Here is a 23,863-nt window from a genome sequence, read left to right on the forward strand (position 1 = left end):
CCTGCTTTATTACATGTATTTAATTCATGTTGCAGATTATGACACCCACTAACAAGCTAACTTCTAACTCCGCTTGAGGGAGCCTGAGAAACGGCTACCACATCCAAGGAACAGGTTGTTACCTTTGCTGATAAACCTGATTCCTGTTTGTGGTTTTATTCTGTGCAGCACTGCCACCATGTGTCACAATGTACAGTTTAGTCACAATCAGTGGCAACAAGCTTAGTTTGTCGTTCAGCTGCACCCTGTCAATACAGTTACAGTTCTGCACAGTTACAGTACATCCTGGTTACGATGGTTATTATCTGTTGCATATGTAAACATATCCTGGTGCCAGAAACCTGGATGTAATAAAAGTTTACTGTGTTGATGATATGTTAAGTTCAATGTATAGATACTGTTTGTATATAGAGTGCAGAATAGTTGAATTTACATATTATTTTAATGTCAATTTCCTGGTGTATGAATTATCTTATCATGTAGATAATGAGTTACATAAAAATGAGTAAAAGAAATAAAAAATCCAAGTGGGAACAAAATAGTGCAACAATTTATTTTATTTTAACATCAAGCATAATGAAATAATACTTAGGAAATAAATTCTGCACACATTTCTCCACTGCTCTGCTCTTTACTACTACATCAACTCTATTAATTGTCATTTTACTTAGTTTTATACAGGTATAAAGAGAAGTTAATCACCAGTAAAACAAGAAATGCGTAAACAATAACATAAAAAATACTGTGTACATCTACTTTTAGACCTGTAACCTATATAAAGTTTTTGATATATGGTTGTATTTGTAATTTTAGTCACTGATGTATGTAGGCAGGTATATTTGGTAATAAAGTGTAAGGGGTGTATGGACAGTACCTCCCCATTATCCTATACAAAGACCATGGTTAAGAAAGACATTATGAATGGACACAGAGACATTTGATGCTTTTAACTGTTTCAATTTCAAAATGGATGACGGTGTTATTATAGCATTAAAGGGTATCAAATAAAAAATATGTTTATGAACAAAGTCAGAAAACATGGTCACACAGCTTCAGTATCATATCAATTTATTTCAGTTTTCAGTCTTTTGTGATTTTTGTTTGTGATGCATGAGGAGAGGTTCTTCATCAACAGAACAACACAAACTGGGACATCATCAAAAACAACAATGATATTTAAACACCAGAGGGCGGCATTTACATAAACCCGTTCATGTTGTGTCATGGTAAATTAGATTAATATTCTCTGTTCAGTAGTAACTGTTTTAATACATTATTTTTCTTATATTATCTCTCTTGTTTTCTAAACACATGTTTGTAATAAAGTGATCTGAACATTGTATGAAGTACAGATGTTGACTAGTCCACATAATTTAGATGAGAAAAGCCAAAGAACTTGCTTTATTACTTGTATTTAATTAATGTTGCAGATTATGACACCCACTAACAAGCTAACTTCTAACTCTCCAGGTTGTTACCTTTGCTGATAAACCTGATTCCTGTTTGTAGTTTTATTCTGTGCAGCACTGCCACCATGTGTCACAATGTACAGTTTAGACACAATCAGTGGCAACAAGCTTAGTTTGTCGTTCAGCTGCACTCTGTCAATACAGTTACAGTTCTGCACACTTACAGTACATCCTGGTTACGATGGTCGTTATCTGTTGCATATGTAAATATATCCTGGTGCCAGAAACCTGGACGTAATAAAGAGTTTACTGTATTAATACTGTTTGTATATACTGCTTGCAGAATAGTTTACATATTATTGTTGAATAAAACACACCAGGTTAAGTTGAGTTGAGTTTTGTGAAAGAGGGAAGGAAGCAGAGACCAAACACAGATAAAGAAACTGTGTCTCATTTGAATGAGAAATGTAACGTCTTTCTCACATGGTTTGATCAGTTCAGAGACAATTTGAAATCTGAGAAAATAGCATAAACATAACAAGTACATAACTTGTTTGAATAATACGATAGAGAGAAACCATTTACTCTCACCTACATCAGCACACCCACTGTCACAGTGGAACAGACAGTCTACTGTAACTTAACTTAGCAGAATAAAATTCTCCTTAATCGTTGCTTAATAATGTAAAGACATAATGTGTATCTGTGTTAATGTTTAAATAATGTATGTGTATTACAATAAAAAATAAGCTGACATTGTGTGATGACTTTTCTCTCTGTTCTAGGGTAAAGGTTTTGATGACACTGTTTAATTACATTAAAACACATTTTTATGTGCTTTTCTGAGTTTCTCAGACTGAAACTTGTGATGATAGATTTAAATGATATACTGTAGACATTGCCTAAATATCCACTATGTAACTGTGCTCCATTTAAAATCAGTATTGAATATAGTGGAGTCTGAAACTTTTATTATTTCTATTTTAACTTGCTAAATGCAAATCATTACTGCGGTTCACATGCAGTGAATGAGCAGCACAGTGTGCCTTTTACCACAAGAAGACAGTATCCGATGAGTTCTGCACTTCTCAAGTCTACAGTAATTGTATCTGTGGTTGAAGAACTTTCTTCATTTATTCTCTAGATAAATGTTTTATCTAGAAGAAAATCCACTGACTGCTCATAAACAAGACTGTTACACATATAACAGAGCATTTGTGAAAATGTATTGATTCCCTTTTTTACTCCATTCATAAAACTATGTTAAAGTTTCTTGGACTCCAGTCCAAGGTGGGAGCTGGATATAGAGGTTTGTGGTGAAGGTATACATACAGTATATATGAGGTTTCCACACAACCTGTACCAGTAAAATCCAGAGCAGTAGTCAATCTAAAAGGTCACAATGAAAGGAAAACACATGAAAATTAGTCAGAATCAGCAAACAATCCGAGGACCAGAATTGAAAGACAGTGTCAGAAGCAGAAACAGGTCAGATCAGAGAGAAGACTTACCAATACCTGGTATAAGGCAGGAGATCAGGTTCATGCAAGCAGGGCCGTTTCTCAGAGAGTAGAGGGGCTGGAGAGTGACTTTGTGGAATAAGTAGCACAATCTGGCAGGAAACAGAGGACTGTAGACCTACCTATATCAGAGAGGATGGGGGGAAAAGATATACTGTGTATCAATGCTGTGCAGAAGTGCAGCCAAGTTCCCTGGGCTTGAACTCATGTCAGATGAACTAAGGACAATGGAAACATCAATTTCTTCTGGTAAAGATGTAGATTCTATGTTTTCTCTCTCACCCTGTTTACATCTTGTATTAAGATGTGTTTTGGATGATTGGATCACAAGTTTTTAAAGTAAACGCTAATTCATCCTCATGCGTCTCTGACAAAGAAATTACAGGAAATTATGTCATCAATACAGGAAGTGGTGGTTGTTTTGTAGAGATGCTAAAAAAAAAGAAACATAAACACAGGTGTGGGTGGTTGTAGCACCAGTGTCCACTCTGACTTCACATTCACACATTTAACAAACAGGTTGAAACAGGAAATGATCAAATGACCCATTTTGTTTGCAAAATGTTCAAACACCAACAAACTAATACGTCCATTCTTTGAATCAGTCATTACACAGTAGACAACACTGCTTCTACATTCATCTGGGACATGCTCCTGATTCTTTACATAGTTATAAAACGACACAAAAAGACACAGCACAGCATGAATTGTATTCTTTTCTACAAGGTGATTTTACTATAGATAACAAACCTACTGCACTCTGCACGTTTTATGCCAGCGATAGTCAGAGCTGGAGGTGTCATGTTTTCCGGTAGTCTGTCCATCTGTACAGCCTCCTGATTCTTTGAACTCCATATCTAATGAACACGTGCAGGAAATTCCTTCAAATTAGGCTAAAATGTGAAATTGGACTCATGAATTAATTTTATTTTTGTGGCCCAAGGTCAGTATGACCTTGACCTTGCCACAACTGTCCACTTGGACTTTGTGGACAGTTTTGGTTTTTGGTTTTGGTGGCTAAAGGTCAAAGGTCACAGTGTATCCAATCCTTGTTCTGGATGGGATGTCTCAGAAAAACCTTGAGGGAATCTTTGTTTTTCACATTTGGCACAAACTCACTCAAGGATGAAGTGATCAGATTCTGTAGGTCAAAGGTCAAGGTCACTGTGGCCATGTGTGTCTCATTCTCATCCTTGCTATAATTCAGAAACACCTTGAAGGAATTTCTTTTAGATTAAAGTCTTTGTATATTTAGTTCTATTCTGATAAAGAGTCACAAAAGTAGAATTGACAGATTCATCTGCCCAAATAAATAAATAAATAAATAAAGTATCTTGTTTCACTGGCGCTTCAACCACCACCATCAATGATTATCTCCATGCTGTTTTTACATGTCTTTTTTTCTGTTTTGAGCATTGACACAGCCTCATCTAAACAACCACCACATTCTGTACTGATATTATTAGTATTTTCCTGTGACATCATTATAAGGGAGGAATTAGCATTTACTTGATAAAATAGATGTGTTCAAATGGGTCCCAGACGTCCTCAGCAAGTGGTTTGAGTGGTAACAAAGCTACTGGAAAAGTGGAAGAAAACAACCAACTGAAGCCCAGACATGAAACCAGGATCCGACAAACCTGGAGGTACTTCCTGCAAGACCTGCAGTCCGACAATCAGAAATCTAAATCCTGTTGATTTAAAGTGAGACATGAATAACCAGGTCTTTGGATCATTTTGATTTGTCTACGATCAATAATGAAAGTGAGTTTAGCTCAGTGCATATTGAAAAATCCTACCAGTGGCTGGACAAAGCTGGATTGAAGGACAGCACAGAGACACTCATCATGGCAGCACAGGAACAAGCTCTTAGTATGAGATCAATAGAGGCTGAGGTCTATCACACCAGTGAAGACCTTATGTGCAGACTGTGTGAAGAGGCCCCTGCAACAATCCAGCACCTAACAGCAGGGTGCAAGATGCTAGCAGACAGGGTGGACATGGAACGCCATAACCAAGTGGCTGAAATAGTGTACAGGAACATCTGTGTCGAGTATGATCTGGAAGTCCAAGGTCAAAATGGATCCAAAGGTGGTTGAGAAAGACCAAGCTAAGATCCTGTGGGACTTCCAGATACAGAGTGAGAAACTGGTAATGACTAACCAACTGAACATAGTAGTGGTGAACAAACAGAGGAAGTAGGAAGTAGTCATATAGTGCAGTCTTAGGAACAGCTAAGATACTGTTTGTTTGTTTTTTACATTTGTATAAGGACAGTGGACACTACACAGTATAACACGACTTAATGTCTATAATACCACAGTTTTATGTGATTTCATATTTGTTTTATTCTCTGTTTTAATCTTTTATTAATTCTTTAATATTCTCTCTGTCTCTTTTCCTTTGAAACACAGTTCATATTAATAGTAGCTGAGCAGAAAGTGTGAACATGTTTTCACACATTTTCTGTGGTCAAACTAAATACAGACATGTCAGTTTGATTAGTGACGTCTATTTTACACAGTTGTCTCTTTTCAGTTTTTTCCTGATCCAAAGAGACAGAGTCAGTACTAAATGTGACGATGTGATACTTGCTCTGGATGCTGAAGATATTCTGTGAGTACACGACTTTCTCTGTTTGAATGATACAATTGAAGGAAAATATTAATAAGAAGAGCAGAGAGTCAGGAGTTTGTCCAGTTTCTTAGTTTGGAGAACTGTGGTAACACTCTATGGGACTGAGTAGTTTTCTACATGTACATACACTATATTGCCACAAGTATTCGCCCACCCATTTAAATAATCAGAATCAGGTGCAGCACCTCGGCATGCAGACTGTTTTTACAAACATTTGTGAAAGAATAAGTCGCTCTCAGGAGCTCAGTGAGTTCCGGCGTGGATCTGTGATAGGATGCCACCTGTACAACAAATCCAGTCGTGAAATTTCGTCCATAGTCAAGTTTCAGCTGTATCATAAGAACGTAGAAGCATTTGGGAACGACAACAACTCAGCCACAAAGTGATAGGCCATGTAAACTGACGGAGCGGGGTCTGCGGATGCTGAGGCGCCTAGTGCGAAGAGGTCGCCAACTTTCTGCAAAGTCAGTGGCTACAGACCTCCAAACTTCATGTGACCTTTACATTAGCTCAAGAACAGTGTGCAGAGAGCTTCATGGAATGAGTTTCCATGGCCGAGCAGCTGCATCCAAGCCATACATCACCAAGTGCAAAGCGTCTGATGCAGTGGTGTAAAGCATGTTGCAACTGGACTCTAAAGCAGCGTAGACGGTTCCCTGGAGTGACGAATCGCGCTTCTCAATCTGGCAATCTGATGGAAGAGTTGGCTGTTGCCAGGAGAACGGTATCTGACCGACTGCATTGTTCCAAGTGTAAAGTTTGGTGGAGGGGGGTTTATGGTGTGGTGTTGTTTTTCAGGAGCTGGGCTTGGCCCCTTAGTTCCAGTGAAAGGAACTCTGAATACTTCAGCATACCAAGATATTTTGGACGATTCCATGCTCCCAACTTTGTGGGAACAGTTTGGAGCTGGCCCCTTCCTCTTCCAACATGACTGTGCACAAAACAAGGTCCATAAAGACATGGATGACAGAGTCTAGTGTGGATGAACTTAACTGGCCTGCACCTCAACCCGATAGAACACCTTTGGGATGAAGCGGAGCGGAGACTGAGACTCGTCCAACATCAGTGTTTGACCTCACAAATGCACTTCTGGAATAATGGTCAAAAAATCCCATAAACACAATCCGTTGTGTTTATGGGGTATGAACAGCCTTCCAACAAGAGTTGAAGCTGTTATAGCTGCAAAGGGTGGACTGACGTCATAATCAACCCTATGGATTAGGATTGGGATGTCACTTAAATTCAATATTGGGATACTGAGTTAATATTAACCTGTTTTTTTACTGCAAATCTAAAGTTTTAATCAATCATTTAATCTCTGTGTCAGATTCAAACTATGACCATGTGTCTGTCTGCAGTGGAGCAGAGGAAGTGTCAGTATGTTAAAGTACACTGTGGTTAAACTCAGAAACACAGACAAGTTGAGAGAAGAATGAAATGTAACTTGTGTTTTCACAGAGTTTCTCTTCATTTGCTGCAGTTTGAAGAATTTCTCCCAGAGTCAGTGTTGGATGTGAGGATGGGACACACTTTTCTCTGTGTGCTGCAGTTTTTCTGTGGGTAAATCACTGATTGATGGAACAAATGAGAGAAAATGTTGTAGTGAGGAGAACAGAGGATCAGAGGTTTGTTCACTTTGAACAGAGCACACTTGTTATCAGCTTGGTTGTTTTGTAGGAAGGATCTTTAGAGGACGACTGTGTTAAATCATCAGATACAGTTTGATGTGATTTTTACCACTGATCATTTGTTACATTTAGTCATTAATGAAAGTCCAGTTGTTTGCTGTGTTTTCCTCTTGATGTGCTAAGTTTCAGTCTTTATTTCAGTGCTGAACACAATCTTCTCCTCTGGACATGCTCAAGGTAAATGTTCACTTCTCTTCTTCTTAATTAATTAATTATTATTAATCATTCTCTGTGAGTAAAATAGTTTGTACAATAATACTTACATATGCATAATTTTGTAGTTATTTTTTTGTTTCTATTGGTTTTAGATGCTGTTTTGACCGTTGATCCCAACTGGTCCAGTTTCTTTACTGGAGAGTCTGTGACCTTCATATGTGACATGAAGGAAGGAAACGACACTGACTGGAAATACAGATGGAATATAGATGGTGGCAGAATTGTCTGGTACACTTTACATAAACGCTACACGTTACAAGGTCTATATACAGGAGACAGTGGTCGATACCAGTGCATTGGTTTCCACAAAAGATCAAATGATACTAAAACCAGTAACTCCATCTCTTTAACTGTTTTAGGTGAGTCATCAATGTTTTATCATCATGACCAGCAGCTTTTATTTTGAAGCTCTGTTCATATATTTGAACTAGGTGTGAATATGTACAAGTTAAATGTGAACCACTGTATTTTGTTTTTGACTTTTCTCTCAGAATACATGGTGTTAGCTGTTCAAAAACTCAGACACTGTAATCCAACATGACTGTACCATGATGTATGTGCTTTAGTGTACAGTGTCAGATAATCAGGAGAATATCTGAAGAAATACATTTTAAAAAGGGGAAAAAAATAAAAGAACCAAACTCTAAATCAACAGTTTCATTTAATAATTTGTTGTTCTCTATGAAAAAAAGCCAAACTAATAAATAAATGCAAAACTGTAGAAAAGTAAAGAATTCAGAGTGACGTGGAAATGGTTTAAACACAGAGGGTGTTGTATGTTTTACAGATTGTAAAACCCCTTAAAGAAAAATAGTAAACTGTGAGATTTGATTAAAAATAATAAAACTGACTAGACCTGAAAGTTGCTTTCATATTTAGATTCAAACCTCCACATTTCATGAATTATTTATTTTAAATCAAAACAGCTATACCCAAAGTCAAACTGACAACAAGTTCAACAATCATACCAGTAGGAGGCAGAGTGACACTGAGCTGCTCTGTGGACGACTCTGATGGTTGGAAATATGACTGGTTCAGACGAACCTCAAACTCTAATGAAGCTCAGGTTGTTGGTGAAGAAAACAGAGATATCAGAGTCTCACAAGGAGGAATCTACAGGTGCAGAGGAAGAAGAGGAAAACCAGTTTACTACACTGATTACTTTGCTTATTATTCTGAAATACAATACTTCACATTTACTATTAGAATTTGTAGTAGTTTTCTTTGTATTCATTGTATATAAAATATAACACCACATTGAACTGTTGGAGATCACTTACTTGTTGTGTTCCCTTATTCTAAAATGTGCTGTAAAGGCTACAGGTAAACCAGTGAATCATGGACTAATAGAAATGTATCAATCTATGTTGGTTTAAATCTGAATCTATTTGGGAGCTGGAAGTGAAGTTTCTCTACTACACTTTTAAAAAACAGTTTCATGTTTAATAGCAGCAGCAAATGAATTAGTCAATAAAGTGAAGTCAGTGAAATGTGGGGAAAGTCTTGTTCTAACATTTCTATGTTTGTTTTTACATTGAACTAAACAGCAAATAGACCCATAGCCTCACTGAGAGCAGACAGTGAAGTCATTCCAGCAGGAGGCAGAGTGACCCTGAGCTGCTCTGTGGACGAGTCTGAGGGCTGGAAATACTGGTTCAGATCTAACTCAGGGTCTTGGTCATCAGAGAACAGAGTTTCAGAAGGAGGCGTCTATTACTGCAGAGGAGGAAGAGGAGACCCAGTTTACTACACAGAGAAAAGTGATGAAGTTACTATTAAGAAAACAGGTGATATTATTTTTCTATTACTGTATTAATTAGTGATTCTTATCAGAATAAGACCTGAAAATAGATGTTTGTACATTTTAGGTGGGATGCTTTGTGTTTTTAGTGGACAGATGTCAAAGAGTGAGAGTCAGAGTTATCAGATGATACTTTCTCCTCCACTTATTCTCCACAAAACTTCATGATAAAAGTTCATAAATTAGTCAAACTCATCTTATAAATCTTTGAATTATTGTTTATTGATTTGCTGATACAGCAGATATTAGATAGAAAACTGTTTCCATGTCAACAGTTTCCATCAGGCCCACTGTGACTCTGGATCCCAACTGGTCTCTGATCTACACTGGTGAAATAATCACTGTCAGATGTTGGATCCAGAACCATGAACGTACTCAGTGGACGTATGAGTGGAGACCAACAAACCTGAACACATATCCAACACAAAGTGAATACAGGATCTACAGAGCTGCTGAGTCCCACAGTGGAGACTACAGTTGTCGGGGCAGAGGAGACTATTTGTTAACAGAGTGGAGCAGAGTCATCAAACTGACTGTGTCACGTAAGTAGACAATGAAGAAAATAATGAAAATGATCTATAATTTAATTTAAAACTTCTCTTCATGTTTACTACAAGAATAAAGATAAATTTAATGGGGGTCGGTTTTGTGGAAGGTTCTGACTCTCTGTCATGATGTGGTTTGGTTTTAGCTCATGATATGAGGTAGATCAGATAGCTCTGATCGTAGATCACTGTTGGACACTTTTTCTGGACTGAAGTCCAGAATCTCAGACAAGTCCAGTTTCCACACAACAGCAATTTTGGAAAATTCCAGACACTGAACTTCGAGAGAGTTTTAATGCATAATGCATCTAGTTAATTAATCAAATCAACAAATAAACAGGGAATTAAATTGTGTCCTTATCATACGGCTAAAATTGAAGAAGTTTTGCATTTTTCATAAGTATCTAATTAAATATTTATTAACACATTAAAGAAAATATTTCATGATGCAGATCAGTGATAATATGAATAATTTGTGCATCATGATACAATGAGTTCAGCCATATTTAATTTTAGTCATTTTCATAAATTTATTTACAGAATATTACTCAGATTTATGAAGACACTAATGCTTTTTTATGTCTCTGTTCTAAAATAAATAGAAACTAAACCAGAAGCTGAACTGAACGCTGACATAAAAGTCATTCCAGTAGGGGGCAGTGTGAGTCTGAGCTGCTCTGTGAATCCATCATCTGGTTGGAAATATTACTGGTACAGAGGAGATCAATCCTCTGAACTCCTGATCAGACATGATGATGTTTTCAACTCCTCTGGACAAATCAGTGTCTCACAGGAAGGACAGTACTGGTGCAGAGGAGGAAGAGGAGAACCAGTTTACTACTCCCAGTACAGTCAGTCAGTTAGAATTAACACACTGGGTGAGTTTGACAAGAAGATTTGAAACTCACAATGTAGAATAGAAATCTGTCTGAATACAATTTAACATCTTTGTTGTTCTTGTAAATTGTTGAACAGTAACAGTCTCAAACAGGGTGGTTGTGACTCTGCATCCCAACTGGTCTGAGATCTACCATGGAGAGATGATCACTGTCAGATGTGAGATTCAGGGTGGAGACACTGAGTGGGAATATGAATGGGAAACAACCAGCTCCATCAAACCTTCAAATCAAAATGAATTCAGGATTAGTTCTGCTTCTTCATCCCACAGTGGAAACTACAGGTGTAAAGGCAGAAAGAAAAATGCTCAATATAAAACAACAGAGTGGAGTGATTTCATCAAACTGCCAGTGAACAACAGTAAGTCAAGTTTTATGTCATTCAAACTGAAAATGTTAATAATTCATAGAGATTTACACTCATTTATTTGGAAGATGATTTAATCTAAATTGACAAGTTACAAGTGAGGTACAAAGTCAACAAGAACAAATGTTTTAGTTTTGTCAATAAACATTTAGATTTTCCATAGTTAGACCATCTTAAAGTTTCTAATACCTTTTACAAGATTATTCAAGTTCAGATAAATTGAATTTAATGTTTCACAGTAGACATATCATGTGTTGATACTGAGAAAACCTGTATCCAACAGATAAACCCCAGTCTGTCCTCACTGTGTCTCCATCCTGGCTGAGTCCTGGAGTCTCAGTAACTCTGAAGTGTGAGGTTGAACATCCATCTGCAGGATGGAGGTTCTACTGGTATAAGACTGTTCCCAAACTGTCAGACAGACTCTACAGATATGAGCTGCTACCTGGTAGTGACAGTGGCACTGAAGAGGATTCTTACATGGTTCATGGACAGACACACACAGCAGGATATGTGTGTAGAGCTGGAAGAGGAGAACCAGTGTTTTACACTGAACACAGCAAACCAACGTTTGTCTGGTCTGGAGGTCAGTTTGTTCCTTTGTTCCTTTCTTTTCATCTTTATCTTCCAGTTATTTGTCTGTGACCAACATGTCAAATCTATGTCAGCAAAGTAATGAACTTTGTAAAGCTGAAGAAATCTCCAGGTATCCTGTTGACCTATGATATTAATAAAAATGAGAAATCTTTTGAAGTTGTTGTTTAGCTCTGTATAAGTCACAACATGTGTGTGTACAACATGTTTTGTGTTTCAGATTTTCCTCCATCAGCGTCTCTCACTGTGAGTCCTGACAGAGTTCAACACTTCACCTCTGACTCTGTGTCTCTGAGCTGTGAAGGAAACTCTACTGAGTGGAGAGTGAGGAGGTTTCCTGAGGACAGTTACCTGTCCCTCTGTTCTGACTGGGGGACGATGACTGGATCAACATGTAACATTAGTGGACTGAACAGTTCTGCAGTGTACTGGTGTGAGTCTGGATCAGGACAGTTCACTAATTCAGTCAACATCACTGGACACAGTGAGTTTTCATCACTTTTATCTTGTATCTGAATTATTTGATATTTGTAATATGAGGTTTTGATATTTTTAGGAGACAAATAGTAAACAAACCATTTGATTCTTAATCCTGTAAACTCAGTCTAGGAAGTTACAGTCTATGTTCTGGTTTCACACTGGCTGCCAGCAACATCCTTTTTGTACTGTGTAAACATATTGAACATTTAACAAAGTTGTAATTTTAACTATCTTCATCATCACAGTGCTACATTTTATATGAATCATATAATATAAAATTAAAATGTGTCATTTATTGTGATCATTGAAAACAAAGTCAAATTTAACTCCTGCGTCTCCTGATCTTTGACTGAAACTTCCTGTTCTTTACTGATTTACAGATGACATTATCCTGGTGAGTCCTGTCCTTCCTGTGACTGAGGGAACATCTGTGACTCTCGGCTGCAAGTTGAGGAGAGAAAATCTTGTTTCTAATGTGTTTTTCTATCAAAATGACAAATTAATCCAAAATGATACCAGAGTGGAGCTGATTATCTCTGCAGTGTTAAAGTCAGACCAAGGTTTTTATAGATGTGAAGTTCAAACAGACTCGTGGATTAGAACATTAACATCACCACAGAGTTGGATGGCAGTAAAATGTGAGTATGATTGAAATAACTTCTGAACTGTTTTAAAATGTGAGGTAGAAAAGTCATCACTGAATCAGAAGTTGGATTAGTTTTAGTTGATTTAACATTATTAGTGTTTACAATACAACAAGTCCTCCAGCTTTAACACCCATATGTCTCTTGTAGTAGAAATGGTTTTATACATTAAGGCGTTCATAATGAAACAGAAAAACACAAACAGTAAACAGAGTTACTTTATAGAAATTCATATTAAAATAAGTTTAGAGTTGTATTTTATGGTGATTTACTCTGTTCTATGTCTAAATATTCATGTACATGTAGCAGTGAGTGAGTTGAAATACAGTGTAGGTTGTTGCTAAATGTCTTTTCATTTATCATCTTTGTCGTGGATGAAAGTTTTGTATTTGAAACTAAGACTTGATGTGACTTTGACTTTCTGTTGTTGTAAAACACTCTGATTATACAGAAATAATACTTGTTATTTATTACAGTGACGTCTACGACTGAAAACTCTTCATTTCCTGTGTCACTGGTCGTTGGGTTGGTTTGTGGCATTTTACTGATTTTTCTCCTGCTGCTGCTTTGTTGCTGCAGAAAGTCAAAAGGTGAAATGTTTGACTTCTTATATTTGATGACAGTCAAAATTGTTGATCAGAGAATTATATTCTGATATTTACTGTAGCAGCAATGGAGTCATTTTACATTTTGCATAAAATGTAGTAGAATATACTAAATAATATCAAATGTGTTTTTACAGGTTGCTGCTTCATCAGGTTGGTACAACTCTCTCCTCTCTCATTGTGAACAGAACAACAGCACATTACATGTTCCTCATTCAGTCTAATCCATTTCTCATGTGTTGGGGTCCACCAGGTCTCAGAGAACCAATCAGAGCTCTGCTACAGGTCACATGACCAACCTGGATGAAACACAACACAACACATATGCTTCTCTTCTCCATGGTCAGTTTTAATCCTGATTTATTATATTAATTGAATTTCAGGTATTCTGATGTAGAAAACTGCTAAATTTATATGATGGAATTAAAATGTTTTTTTTTTTTTTTTAATATAATCACTTTTTTGTAGATGATACTTCTGTTTACGAATCAATCAAAGGCCCTGTAAGCACTGAAAATGGTACAGTATATACATTTTTATTTTAGTATTTATATTAATGGTTTTTAGGACCTGTTTAAAATGCCAGACACAATTTAAAATGGTTTCCCTTTTTTATTAAGGGAAAATTTGTAGGAAGATACATGAGCTAGTCAGGAAAAGAGGGTAAAAAAAGTGAGTAAACATGTGTACACATGAACACAAAGTGACAACTAAACACGACAAGGCACAGAAACAACGAATCAAAACATGTCAGGAATCATGGGTAATACAAAGATACAAGGTAACAACAGAACAAGAAAGTCAATGAGCAAAGATTAGGGAATAATAAACGACTCAGAGTAAACTGGAAAAGTAACAACTAAAAATCACTGCAGAATTTCAGGCAAACACTCACTAGACAGAGGTACAAGGTCTGTAGTCAAGAAGCTGATCAGAGAGACAGCAAAGAGCTAAAACACAGGGCAGACTGGATCCACTAAAGGGCAAGACAAAAACAAGATCCAAAGAGTAACAATGGACAACACAAGGCTGGAGACTTTTTCTCTAGAGACTGATAGAGAAACTGATGAAGGTTGATTAAATCAAGCTGAAAAGAGGACAGACAGGAAGTAGTACAAAATAAAAGCTCAACACAGGAAGTGGGAACAAGGATCATGACGACAGAATTGTTTATTTTTATTATTTTTGTTATCCATATATTCCTCTATGTTTTATGTGAAACTTTAAATGTGTGTTTTTTATAAATAATAATGTGATATATTTCACTCCACCATAAGTTAAAATGAAAGAAGAAAAAAAAACAAAGATCCTCCACCTGCAGCTATTGTTGTTCAGCTGCTGCATGTGGTGACATCTTTGTGCAGGAGAAATTTGAGAAACAAATATTGTTGTTCAAACTAATATTGTAACAAGTTTCCTCTTCTGTCTCATGAATTTAGTATTTAAAACAGTAGAAATCAGTGTGTTACCAGTGTAAACTGAACTGTCAAACAATTTAAACACATTTATTTTGAACTTTATTTACAGGAAAATCAAGTCCTTCAGTAGAATATGAAAATGATTATTCTGAAGTCAAACCAGGATCATCTCTTGGTAATAATTTATATTGGAATTTATTTGTAATGATTTATGTGACAGATAATGAAATTGGTTGTAAGTGGATAGAAATCAGTTTTAATCTTGAATAACTCTACATTTCTTTAACTTCTGCTTTCTCTCCAGATGAATAAAGAGATCTGTGTCAACAAACAACTGCAATAGATGACAACATCAAAACAAGAAATACTTCTGTGTTTGATAAGATTTGCAGGTTTTTTATTCACGAACTGTTACATTTGTACATTTGTGCTGTTTAAACATCGAGTAACTGCATTTTATACAATTGAACTGTTTATCTACTCTCTTTAACTTGTATTCATTTTTTTTTCATTATAATGTGAACATGTTTAATAGAAACAAGTTTTCTGCTGTTGTTTTGAAAAATTGTTAACAGATACTGTGTGGATTTTATTTTAACCAGGATGGACTTTTCTGTAATGTAAACATTATTTAATGCTTCATGCATCAAAAAACTTTAGTTCCAGCAGTAAACTGTCAGTAGTGTTTCTATTTGTGTCTGTTTGACTCTCTTCACACAGATAGTTGTATTTGTTTTATAGTCTTCTGTCTCACTTTGGTGATTCAGTATCTTTGTGTTTTATGAGACAGAAGAAGTGTAGAGGAGCAGGAGCTGAGATGTGACCAAATACTCTTATTACAGAAAAATGTTAGGTCTTTATTTTAGTTATTAAACAGTAGCATGTGTGGTTATGTTTCCTGGTGATTATTATTCTGATAAAGAAATATCTGAGAGATGGTGGTAGTGATTTTTAAGGCATCTATTAATCTGTGTTTGATGAAATCATGAGCTGTGGGTTATTAAGACACCAAATCCCTGAAACCACTTGTGTCTGTAGCCACACTTCATTGTCATTAGGTGCACATCATCAAACCAAAGCACACAAACTTAACCTGGAAAAGGGGAAAAACACTGATGGTGCAACAAACCACTTATGATCTAACATCACTGTGTCTAATGACTACGTAAATACCCAAGATGAGATGTGAAATTAAAAACCATAAAAATGACAAAACATCAAGTAGAACTGCTAGATTAAAGAATGTGGCATGACACCCATAACTACAGTACACTACATCACTACAGAGGCCTCCTTACACACCTGCTTTCTCTGAGACTCTTTATAGATATATAAAAGACACTGCTGTCTCGTGGGCCCTAACGTCTTTCAACTGTGGGACCTGGATAAGCATTTCTAAAAAGCAGTATGAAAAAATGTACTGAGTAGGAAAGAACATTGTGAAGCTTCTGAGTTCTGCGTTCTGAGACAAGATGCAAGACAGAGACGTCTTAACAATGTATCACTATGTCTGTCATCATTCAAGTTTGCTACAAAAACATCAACCAGGTTCCGATTTTGAGGAGGTGGGGGTGAGGTAGGGAGGAGACAGCAGCTGTCAGTAATGTGACATTGATCAAGATCATCAGTGAGCTAATTATTGCACATATTGTCATAATGAGTTCACCTCCTCAGCTCAACAGAGTCTCTCACTTCATCTCTTGAACTCACTTTCATTTTGTGGTTTTCTGCAGAATCACAAACGAATTAAAACAAATGAATGAAGAAACTAGAAACAGGTCTAAATGTCTTAGTTAATACAAACACACAAATGCCTCCATGTTGTATAAATGTCAGTTCAGTCATATCCTCTCTACCAGCAGATGTTACAAGATTCTTTCTTTCACCTCCCTCTCTCAGTCACACTCACCTCACCTCCCCCCTCTGCAAAGCTTTGCTCTGTTTTCCTGCCTTCACTACCGCATGACTTTGCTGCACAGATCACTAATAACTGGGAGTCATTTTAATCATTCAATCTTTTAGTTATATTTTTCTTAGCATTAGTTTTGTAATAAAGATTTTAGATTTATTCTAAATCAAATATTTATTTTATGACTAATGTCAACTAGTGAACCAAAGTATTTACTCATGTTTCAGATCATGATGTCTACTAATAACAGAACGTCTGCTTAGTTTCCAGATTGTTCTGAATCCTGATGAACCAGATTTTACCACAGGTGCAGCAAAGTGTAGGTCAGTGGTACTATGGTGATTGTTGTTTAACTTTCTTGTTTTTGTCCTTTCTTCTTCCACTATGTGCTTTTATTCCAGGCAGCAATACCAACATGTGTCACAATATCCAGTTTCCACACAATCAGCAGCAACAACCTCAGTTTTGAAATATGACAAAACAGGATCATTTTGATATGTACATGTTCATGACCATTATCAAAAGTGAGTTTATCTCACTGTATAGCTGAATTATTCACATACTGAGGGAGGAACTGATGAAGTCAGCTTTTGTTATTGAATAATGTACAACAGGTTTAAATATGTGTTTGTATATATATAATAGGGTTTTCACATAAAACAGAGACAATGCAACAACTGAATTAAATATTTTAATATACTGGAGTATTATACATTCACACACAAGATCTATTTACAAACACGCTCTTCAAACATACACAGACATCACATTCACCACAATACAGGAAATATGAAGGGGGTGAGGGCAGTGAACACTACGCAGTATAACATGCACAAATAAACACACAATGTAAAATATATGTTACACTTTTTGAAAAGTGAAATATAATATATAATAATTTATATATTAATTTAAATAATTAATATTAAAAGTTTTAAGTGATTTTGTGTTTGTTTTATTTAATTCTTTAATATTCTCTCTGTCTCTTTTTTTCAAACACAGTTCATATTAACAGTAGCTGAGCAGGAAGTGAACATGTTTTCACACAGGTTTTCTGTGGTGAGACTAAATACAGACATACAGTATGTAAGGTCTTTTTTACACAGTTGTCTCTTTTCAGATACAGTTTTCTCCTGATTCAAAGTGAACAGAGTTCTCAGAAACACAGACAGAGTCAGTACTAAATGTGACGATGTGATACTTGCTCTGGATGCTGACGATATTCTGTGAGTACATGACTTTCTCTGTCTGAATGATACAATTGAAGGAAAATATTAAAAGTGAGAAGAGCAGAGAGTCAGGAGTTTGTCCAGTTTCTCAGTTTGGAGGACTGTGGTAACACTCTACTGGACTGCTTAGTTTTCTACATGTACAAATATTCACAATCAGTGTATTCAGGCTGAGCTACCATCATGTAGATATGTCAACTATGACATTAGAAACTTGTGTATGTGTAGAGAGATTATGAGGAGATTTCAAATCTCTTATATTCTGTCATTCCATTTATTGAAAGTGTTTAAAGTGTTTTACCACCAGAGAAATGTGTCATGTTATTTATAAAGACGAGAAATTGTAGCTGAAAATCCAGATGAACTTTCTCTAGAACATTTTACATTAGTTTTTCTTTTTGTCAGTTTGATCATTTCTGATTACTCAGCAGGGAACACCTGTGGTGGAAAGTACATAAAGTACAGTTACTCAAGTACTGGACAAAGGTACAATATTGGGATACTTGTACTTAAATATAATATTTCTATTTCATGTTACTCCTACATTGACGTGGTTAAAGTTGGTTAAAGTTAGCTCCATCTTTACCAGCTGCAACATTAGTGATGTTTCCAGATGAATGTATAAACATATAATATATAAATATCACATAATTCTGAATTACGACATTTTGCATAACAAGTACTAAAGATATTTTAGTTTTTTCAGTTTTTCACTTTAAAAACTTTCTTCACCAATTTATTGCAGTTAATAATACAAATGTAAAATATGTTTGCCTTTTAATTTAATTAATTTTCTTACTGAGGTGTGTCCAGTGAACACACCAGTTTAGCGGGTTTCTATTTTATTGCTAAAGGGTCAGTTTCTAGAAAATAAAAATTAAGGATGTTGATGATTTTTCAAATAAAATTCTCAGAAATAAGGTTTTTGAAATATTTCTCACCTCTATTTTTCTCAATAACTACATTTATAGTGTAATAGAAATACATTATAATGTAATCAGTGAAACATTCAATCCAATAAATGAATCAGTACAGTCTTCATCACCACTTTATTTAACAATTTATTTTTTTATTTTAACAATGCATCACCTGCTTTTAAAATTGACTAATTTGTTTTTGTTGGTAGCAGATAAATAAACATGTGAATAAAGAGCTGTAGGTGGAAGTTAGGAAGTTTCTGAGATCAAACCTGTAAAATCTGCTATTTTTATAAATATGGTATAAAAAGTTAAACGTTTTTATTGTAGAACAAATCATATAGTTAATATTTACCTGTTTTTTTTCCTGTAAGTCTAAAGTTTTATTTAGTCATAGAACTTTGGAAGAGTAAATATATTAAACGGGAAATGTTTGCTCCTGTTAGTTTCTGACTTTTAACACAACAAAGTGAAAACTGTAGTTGATGTTTTAACCATAAAGATTTTAACCATGACGTCATTTAAACAGTTTTTGTTGTGTTTGAAATGTAGCTCAAGAAGTCATCTCTGTCTCTGTTGTTAAAATATATGTAAACTCCAGAAAACCAGTTCATCAGCATTTTCTGTATTTCTAGTACAAAAACTGTACAAGTCTCCTGTTTTCCATTCTGTTATCCAAACACTCTACTAATAATGTTCTTAACTTATGTTTCTCATATTTACTTCACATATAAACTGTTTTCATTTCCATTGTTGCTGTGCTGTGGTTTTAGCCTCAATATCATTTTTATTGTTTATAAAAAAAACAGATATTCTCAATATTTGTTCAAACAATGAGCTCAACATAAAGGATTATATCACATATGACTAGTTGCTGTATATAAGTCCTCAAATGTACCAGTAAATAAACTAATAATACAGAACCAAAGTCCATGAGCACAGGAGGTACAGTAACTTGTGTTTCTCTTCATTTGCTGCAGTTTGAAGAATTTCTCCCACAGTCAGTGTTGGATGTGAGGATGGGACACACTTTTCTCTGTGTGCTGCAGTTTTTCTGTGAGTAAATCACTGATTGATGGAACAAATGAGAGAAAATGTTGTAGTGAGGAGAACAGAGGATCAGAGGTTTGTTCACTTTGAACAGAGCACACTTGTTATCAGCTTGGTTGTTTTGTAGGAAGGATCTTTAGAGGACGACTGTGTTAAATCATCAGATACAGTTTGATGTGATTTTTACCACTGATCATTTGTTACATTTAGTCATTAATGAAAGTCCAGTTGTTTGCTGTGTTTTCCTCTTGATGTGCTAAGTTTCAGTCTTTATTTCAGTGCTAAACACAATCTTCTCCTCTGGACATGCTCAAGGTAAATGTTCACTTCTCTTATTATTATTTATTTCATTATGATTAATCTCTCTCTGTGAGTAAAATAGTTTGTACTGTAATACATTATATTCATAATTTTGAAGAGTTATTTGTATGTTTCTGTTGGTTTTAGATGCTGTTTTGACCCTTGAGCCCAACTGGTCCAGTTTTTTTGCTGGACAGTCTGTGACCTTCATATGTGACATGAAGGAAGGAAAATACACTGACTGGAAATACAGATGGAATAAAGACGGTCGAGAGTTTGTTCAGTACAATTCACATAAACGCTTCACATTACAACCTCTATCTACAAGTCACAGTGGTCGATACCACTGTTTTGGTTTCCACAGGAGCTCAAATCAAATAAAAAAAAGTAATATTGTCTCTTTAACTGTATCAGGTGAGTCATCAATGTTTTACCAACAGAAATGATAGTATTTATGATCCTATTCTTTCAGTGTGTTTTGTCTAATTGTCTGATTATGAACTATTTAAATATATTTTGATTTTACTATGTAAAGATTTTTTTTTTTTTGCTCAGAAACTTTGACCAGAATTACTTGATAGTTTCAACACATGGTGCATGTTGGTGCCCTGTAATCTAAAACTATAGTAGTATTGACTGTAGACTTTGAGAAATAAAAAAAAGTGAAATATGTGGAAGGATTTCAATAGTAGAGTCTGTCGCATGACTTGTATCTAACTTATAAGTCACTTTGGATAAAAGTGTCTGTCAAATGACATAGTAAATTTAAATGACTTTAAAGGAATTTCCATCTGAAAATGTTTTTACATGTTTTGTCATGTTTTGTCAACAGATAAACCCAAAGCCAAACTTACAACAACAATCATACCAGTAGGGGGCAGTGTGTCTCTGAGCTGCTCTGTGAATCCATCATCTGGTTGGAAATATTACTGGTACAGACACAATAAATCCTCTGAACCTCTGACACTACAAGATGCTGTTTTCAACTCCTCTGGACAAATCAGTGTCTCACAGGAAGGACAGTACTGGTGCAGAGGAGGAAGAGGAGAACCAGTTTACTACTCCCAGTACAGCCAGTCAGTTAGAATTAACACACTGGGTGAGTTTGACAAGAAGATTTGAAACTCACAATGTAGAATAGAAATCTGTCTGAATACAATTTAACATCTTTGTTGTTCTTGTAAATTGTTGAACAGTAACAGTCTCAAACAGGGTGGTTGTGACTCTGAATCCCAACTGGTCTGAGATCTACCATGGAGAAATATTATTTTTTATTGTAATCTGATATTTGGGGAATATAAGTTAAACTGACTGAACCTGAAAGTTGCTTTCATAATTAGATTAAAACCTACACATTTCATGATTTAAGTTGTTTATTTCATTATTTTAAATCGAAACAGCTATACCCAAAGCCAAAGTGACAGCAGGTCCAACAATCATACCAGTAGGAGGCAGAGTGACACTGAGCTGCTCTGTGGACGAGTCTGAGGGCTGGAAATATAACTGGTTCAGACGAACCTCAAACTCTGATGAAGCTCAGGTTGATGGTGAAGAAAACAGAGATATCAGAGTCTCACAAGGAGGAATCTACAGGTGCAGAGGAAGAAGAGGAAAACCAGTTTACTACACTGATTACAGTGATGAGGTCTCTGTTGAGATAACTGGTGAGTTTAGTTCCTGTGTTTCTAATATTTCAACAAACATCTCTCAGGACATTTTACACCAAACAAGTTAATTGAGTTAATTCAATATTTCTCTTTGTGTCTCTCAGTTTCCACTTCTGTCTCTGTGACTCTACAACCTGACTGGTCTCAGATCTTCAGTGGAGAGAAGATCACTGTCAGATGTGAGATCCAGGGAGGTGGAGACACTGAGTGGGATTATGAATGGAAAACACCTCAGTCAACTTCACATCAGACACATGTTAATTACTGGACTCTCAGTGTTTCTGAGTCCAGCAGTGGAAACTACATGTGTAGGGGCAGAAACAGAAGAGACTCCTATTCTTCAACACAGTGGAGTAAAAACTTCACACTGACTGTATCAGGTCAGTTTGATATTTTTATATATTCTGAAATACAACACTTCACATTTACAATAAGAATTTGTAGTAGTTTTCTTTGTATTCATTGTATATAATATATAACACCACATTGAACTCTTCACTTACTTACTTGTTGTGTTCCCTTATTCTAAAATGTGCTGTAAAGGCTACAGGTAAACCAGTGAATCATGGGACTAATAGAAATGTATCAATCTATCTTGGTTTAAATCTGAATTTATTTGGGAGCTGGAAGTGAAGTTTCCCTACGACAGTTTTAAAAAAACAGTTTCATGTTTAATAGCAGCAGCAAATGAATTAGTCAATATAGTGAAGTCAGTGAAATGTGGAGAAAGTCTTGTTCTAACTTTTATATGTTTGTTTTTACAATGAACTAAACAGCAAATAGACCCAGAGCCTCGCTGAGAGCAGACAGTGAAGTCATACCAGTAGGAGGCAGAGTGACACTGAGCTGCTCTGTGGACGAGTCTGAGGGCTGGAAATACTGGTTCAGACATAACTCAGGGTCTTGGTCATCAGAGAACAGAGTTTCAGAAGGAGGCGTCTATTACTGCAGAGGAGGAAGAGGAAACCCAGTTTACTACACAGAGAACAGTGATGAAGTTACTATTAAGAAAACAGGTGATATTATTTTTCTATTACTGTATTAATTAGTGATTCTTATCAGAATAAGACCTGAAAATACATGTTTGTAGATTTTAGGTGAGATGGTCTTTGTGTTTTTAGGGGACAGAGAGTAAAGAAGAGAGAGAGTCAGAGTTATCAGATGATACTTTCTCCTCCACTTGTTCTCCACAAAACTTCATGATAAAAGTTCATAAATGAGTCAAACTCTCATTTGACGTTTTATAAATCTGTGAATTATTGTTTATTGATTTGCTGATACAGTAGATATTAGATAGAAAACTGTTTCCATGTCAACAGTTTCCATCAGGCCCACTGTGACTCTGGATCCCAACTGGTCTCTGATCTACACTGGTGAAACAATCACTGTCAGATGTTGGATCCAGAACCATGAACGTACTCAGTGGACGTATGAATGGAGACCAACAAACCTGAACACATATCCAACACAAAGTGAATACAGGATCTACAGAGCTGCTGAGTCCCACAGTGGAGACTACAGTTGTCGGGGCAGAGGAGACTATTTGTTAACAGAGTGGAGCAGAGTCATCAAACTGACTGTGTCACGTAAGTAGACAATGAAGAAAATAATGAAAATGATCTATAATTTAATTTAAAACTTCTCTTCATGTTTACTACAAGAATAAAGATAAATTGAATGGGGGTCGGTTTTGTGGAAGGTTCTGACTCTCTGTCATGATGTGGTTTGGTTTTGGCTCATGGTGTAGATCAGATAGCTCTGATCATAGATCACTGTTAGACACTTTTTCTGGACTCAAGTCCAGAATCTCAGACAAGTCCAGTTACCACAGAACAGCAATTTTGAGAGAAAACTGGTCACTGAACTTCAAGAGTTTTTATTTATTGGACTCAGTAGAACCTGAAAAACCCGATGAGTAATACATGAGGCATCTATAGTTAATCACATCAAATCACAACAAATAAACAGGGA

At 35.9% G+C, this 23,863-nt stretch overlaps 1 protein-coding gene and 1 long non-coding RNA gene across 2 annotated transcripts in view; both read left to right on the top strand.

The window, feature by feature from the left end:
• LOC113157775 overlaps nucleotides 1-23,863 on the top strand; it is a 136,948-nt gene that overhangs the window by 104,729 nt on the left and 8,356 nt on the right. The window contains exons 16-23 of the mRNA XM_033326554.1: nucleotides 7,563-7,829; nucleotides 8,397-8,681; nucleotides 9,018-9,257; nucleotides 10,798-11,073; nucleotides 21,626-21,889; nucleotides 21,997-22,272; nucleotides 22,669-22,908; nucleotides 23,212-23,478. Of these exons, the coding sequence (XP_033182445.1) occupies nucleotides 7,563-7,829; nucleotides 8,397-8,681; nucleotides 9,018-9,257; nucleotides 10,798-11,073; nucleotides 21,626-21,889; nucleotides 21,997-22,272; nucleotides 22,669-22,908; nucleotides 23,212-23,478 (2,115 nt within the window). The remainder of the gene's footprint in view (nucleotides 1-7,562; nucleotides 7,830-8,396; nucleotides 8,682-9,017; nucleotides 9,258-10,797; nucleotides 11,074-21,625; nucleotides 21,890-21,996; nucleotides 22,273-22,668; nucleotides 22,909-23,211; nucleotides 23,479-23,863) is intronic.
• Nucleotides 13,660-14,995, top strand: LOC113157431. Its single transcript, XR_003298475.1, has 3 exons — nucleotides 13,660-13,744; nucleotides 13,871-13,921; nucleotides 14,930-14,995. It is a non-coding gene; the product is annotated as an uncharacterized LOC113157431 (long non-coding RNA).

Source organism: Anabas testudineus, chromosome 18 (genome assembly GCF_900324465.2).
Source record: "Anabas testudineus chromosome 18, fAnaTes1.2, whole genome shotgun sequence".
Lineage (NCBI taxonomy): Eukaryota > Metazoa > Chordata > Actinopteri > Anabantiformes > Anabantidae > Anabas > Anabas testudineus.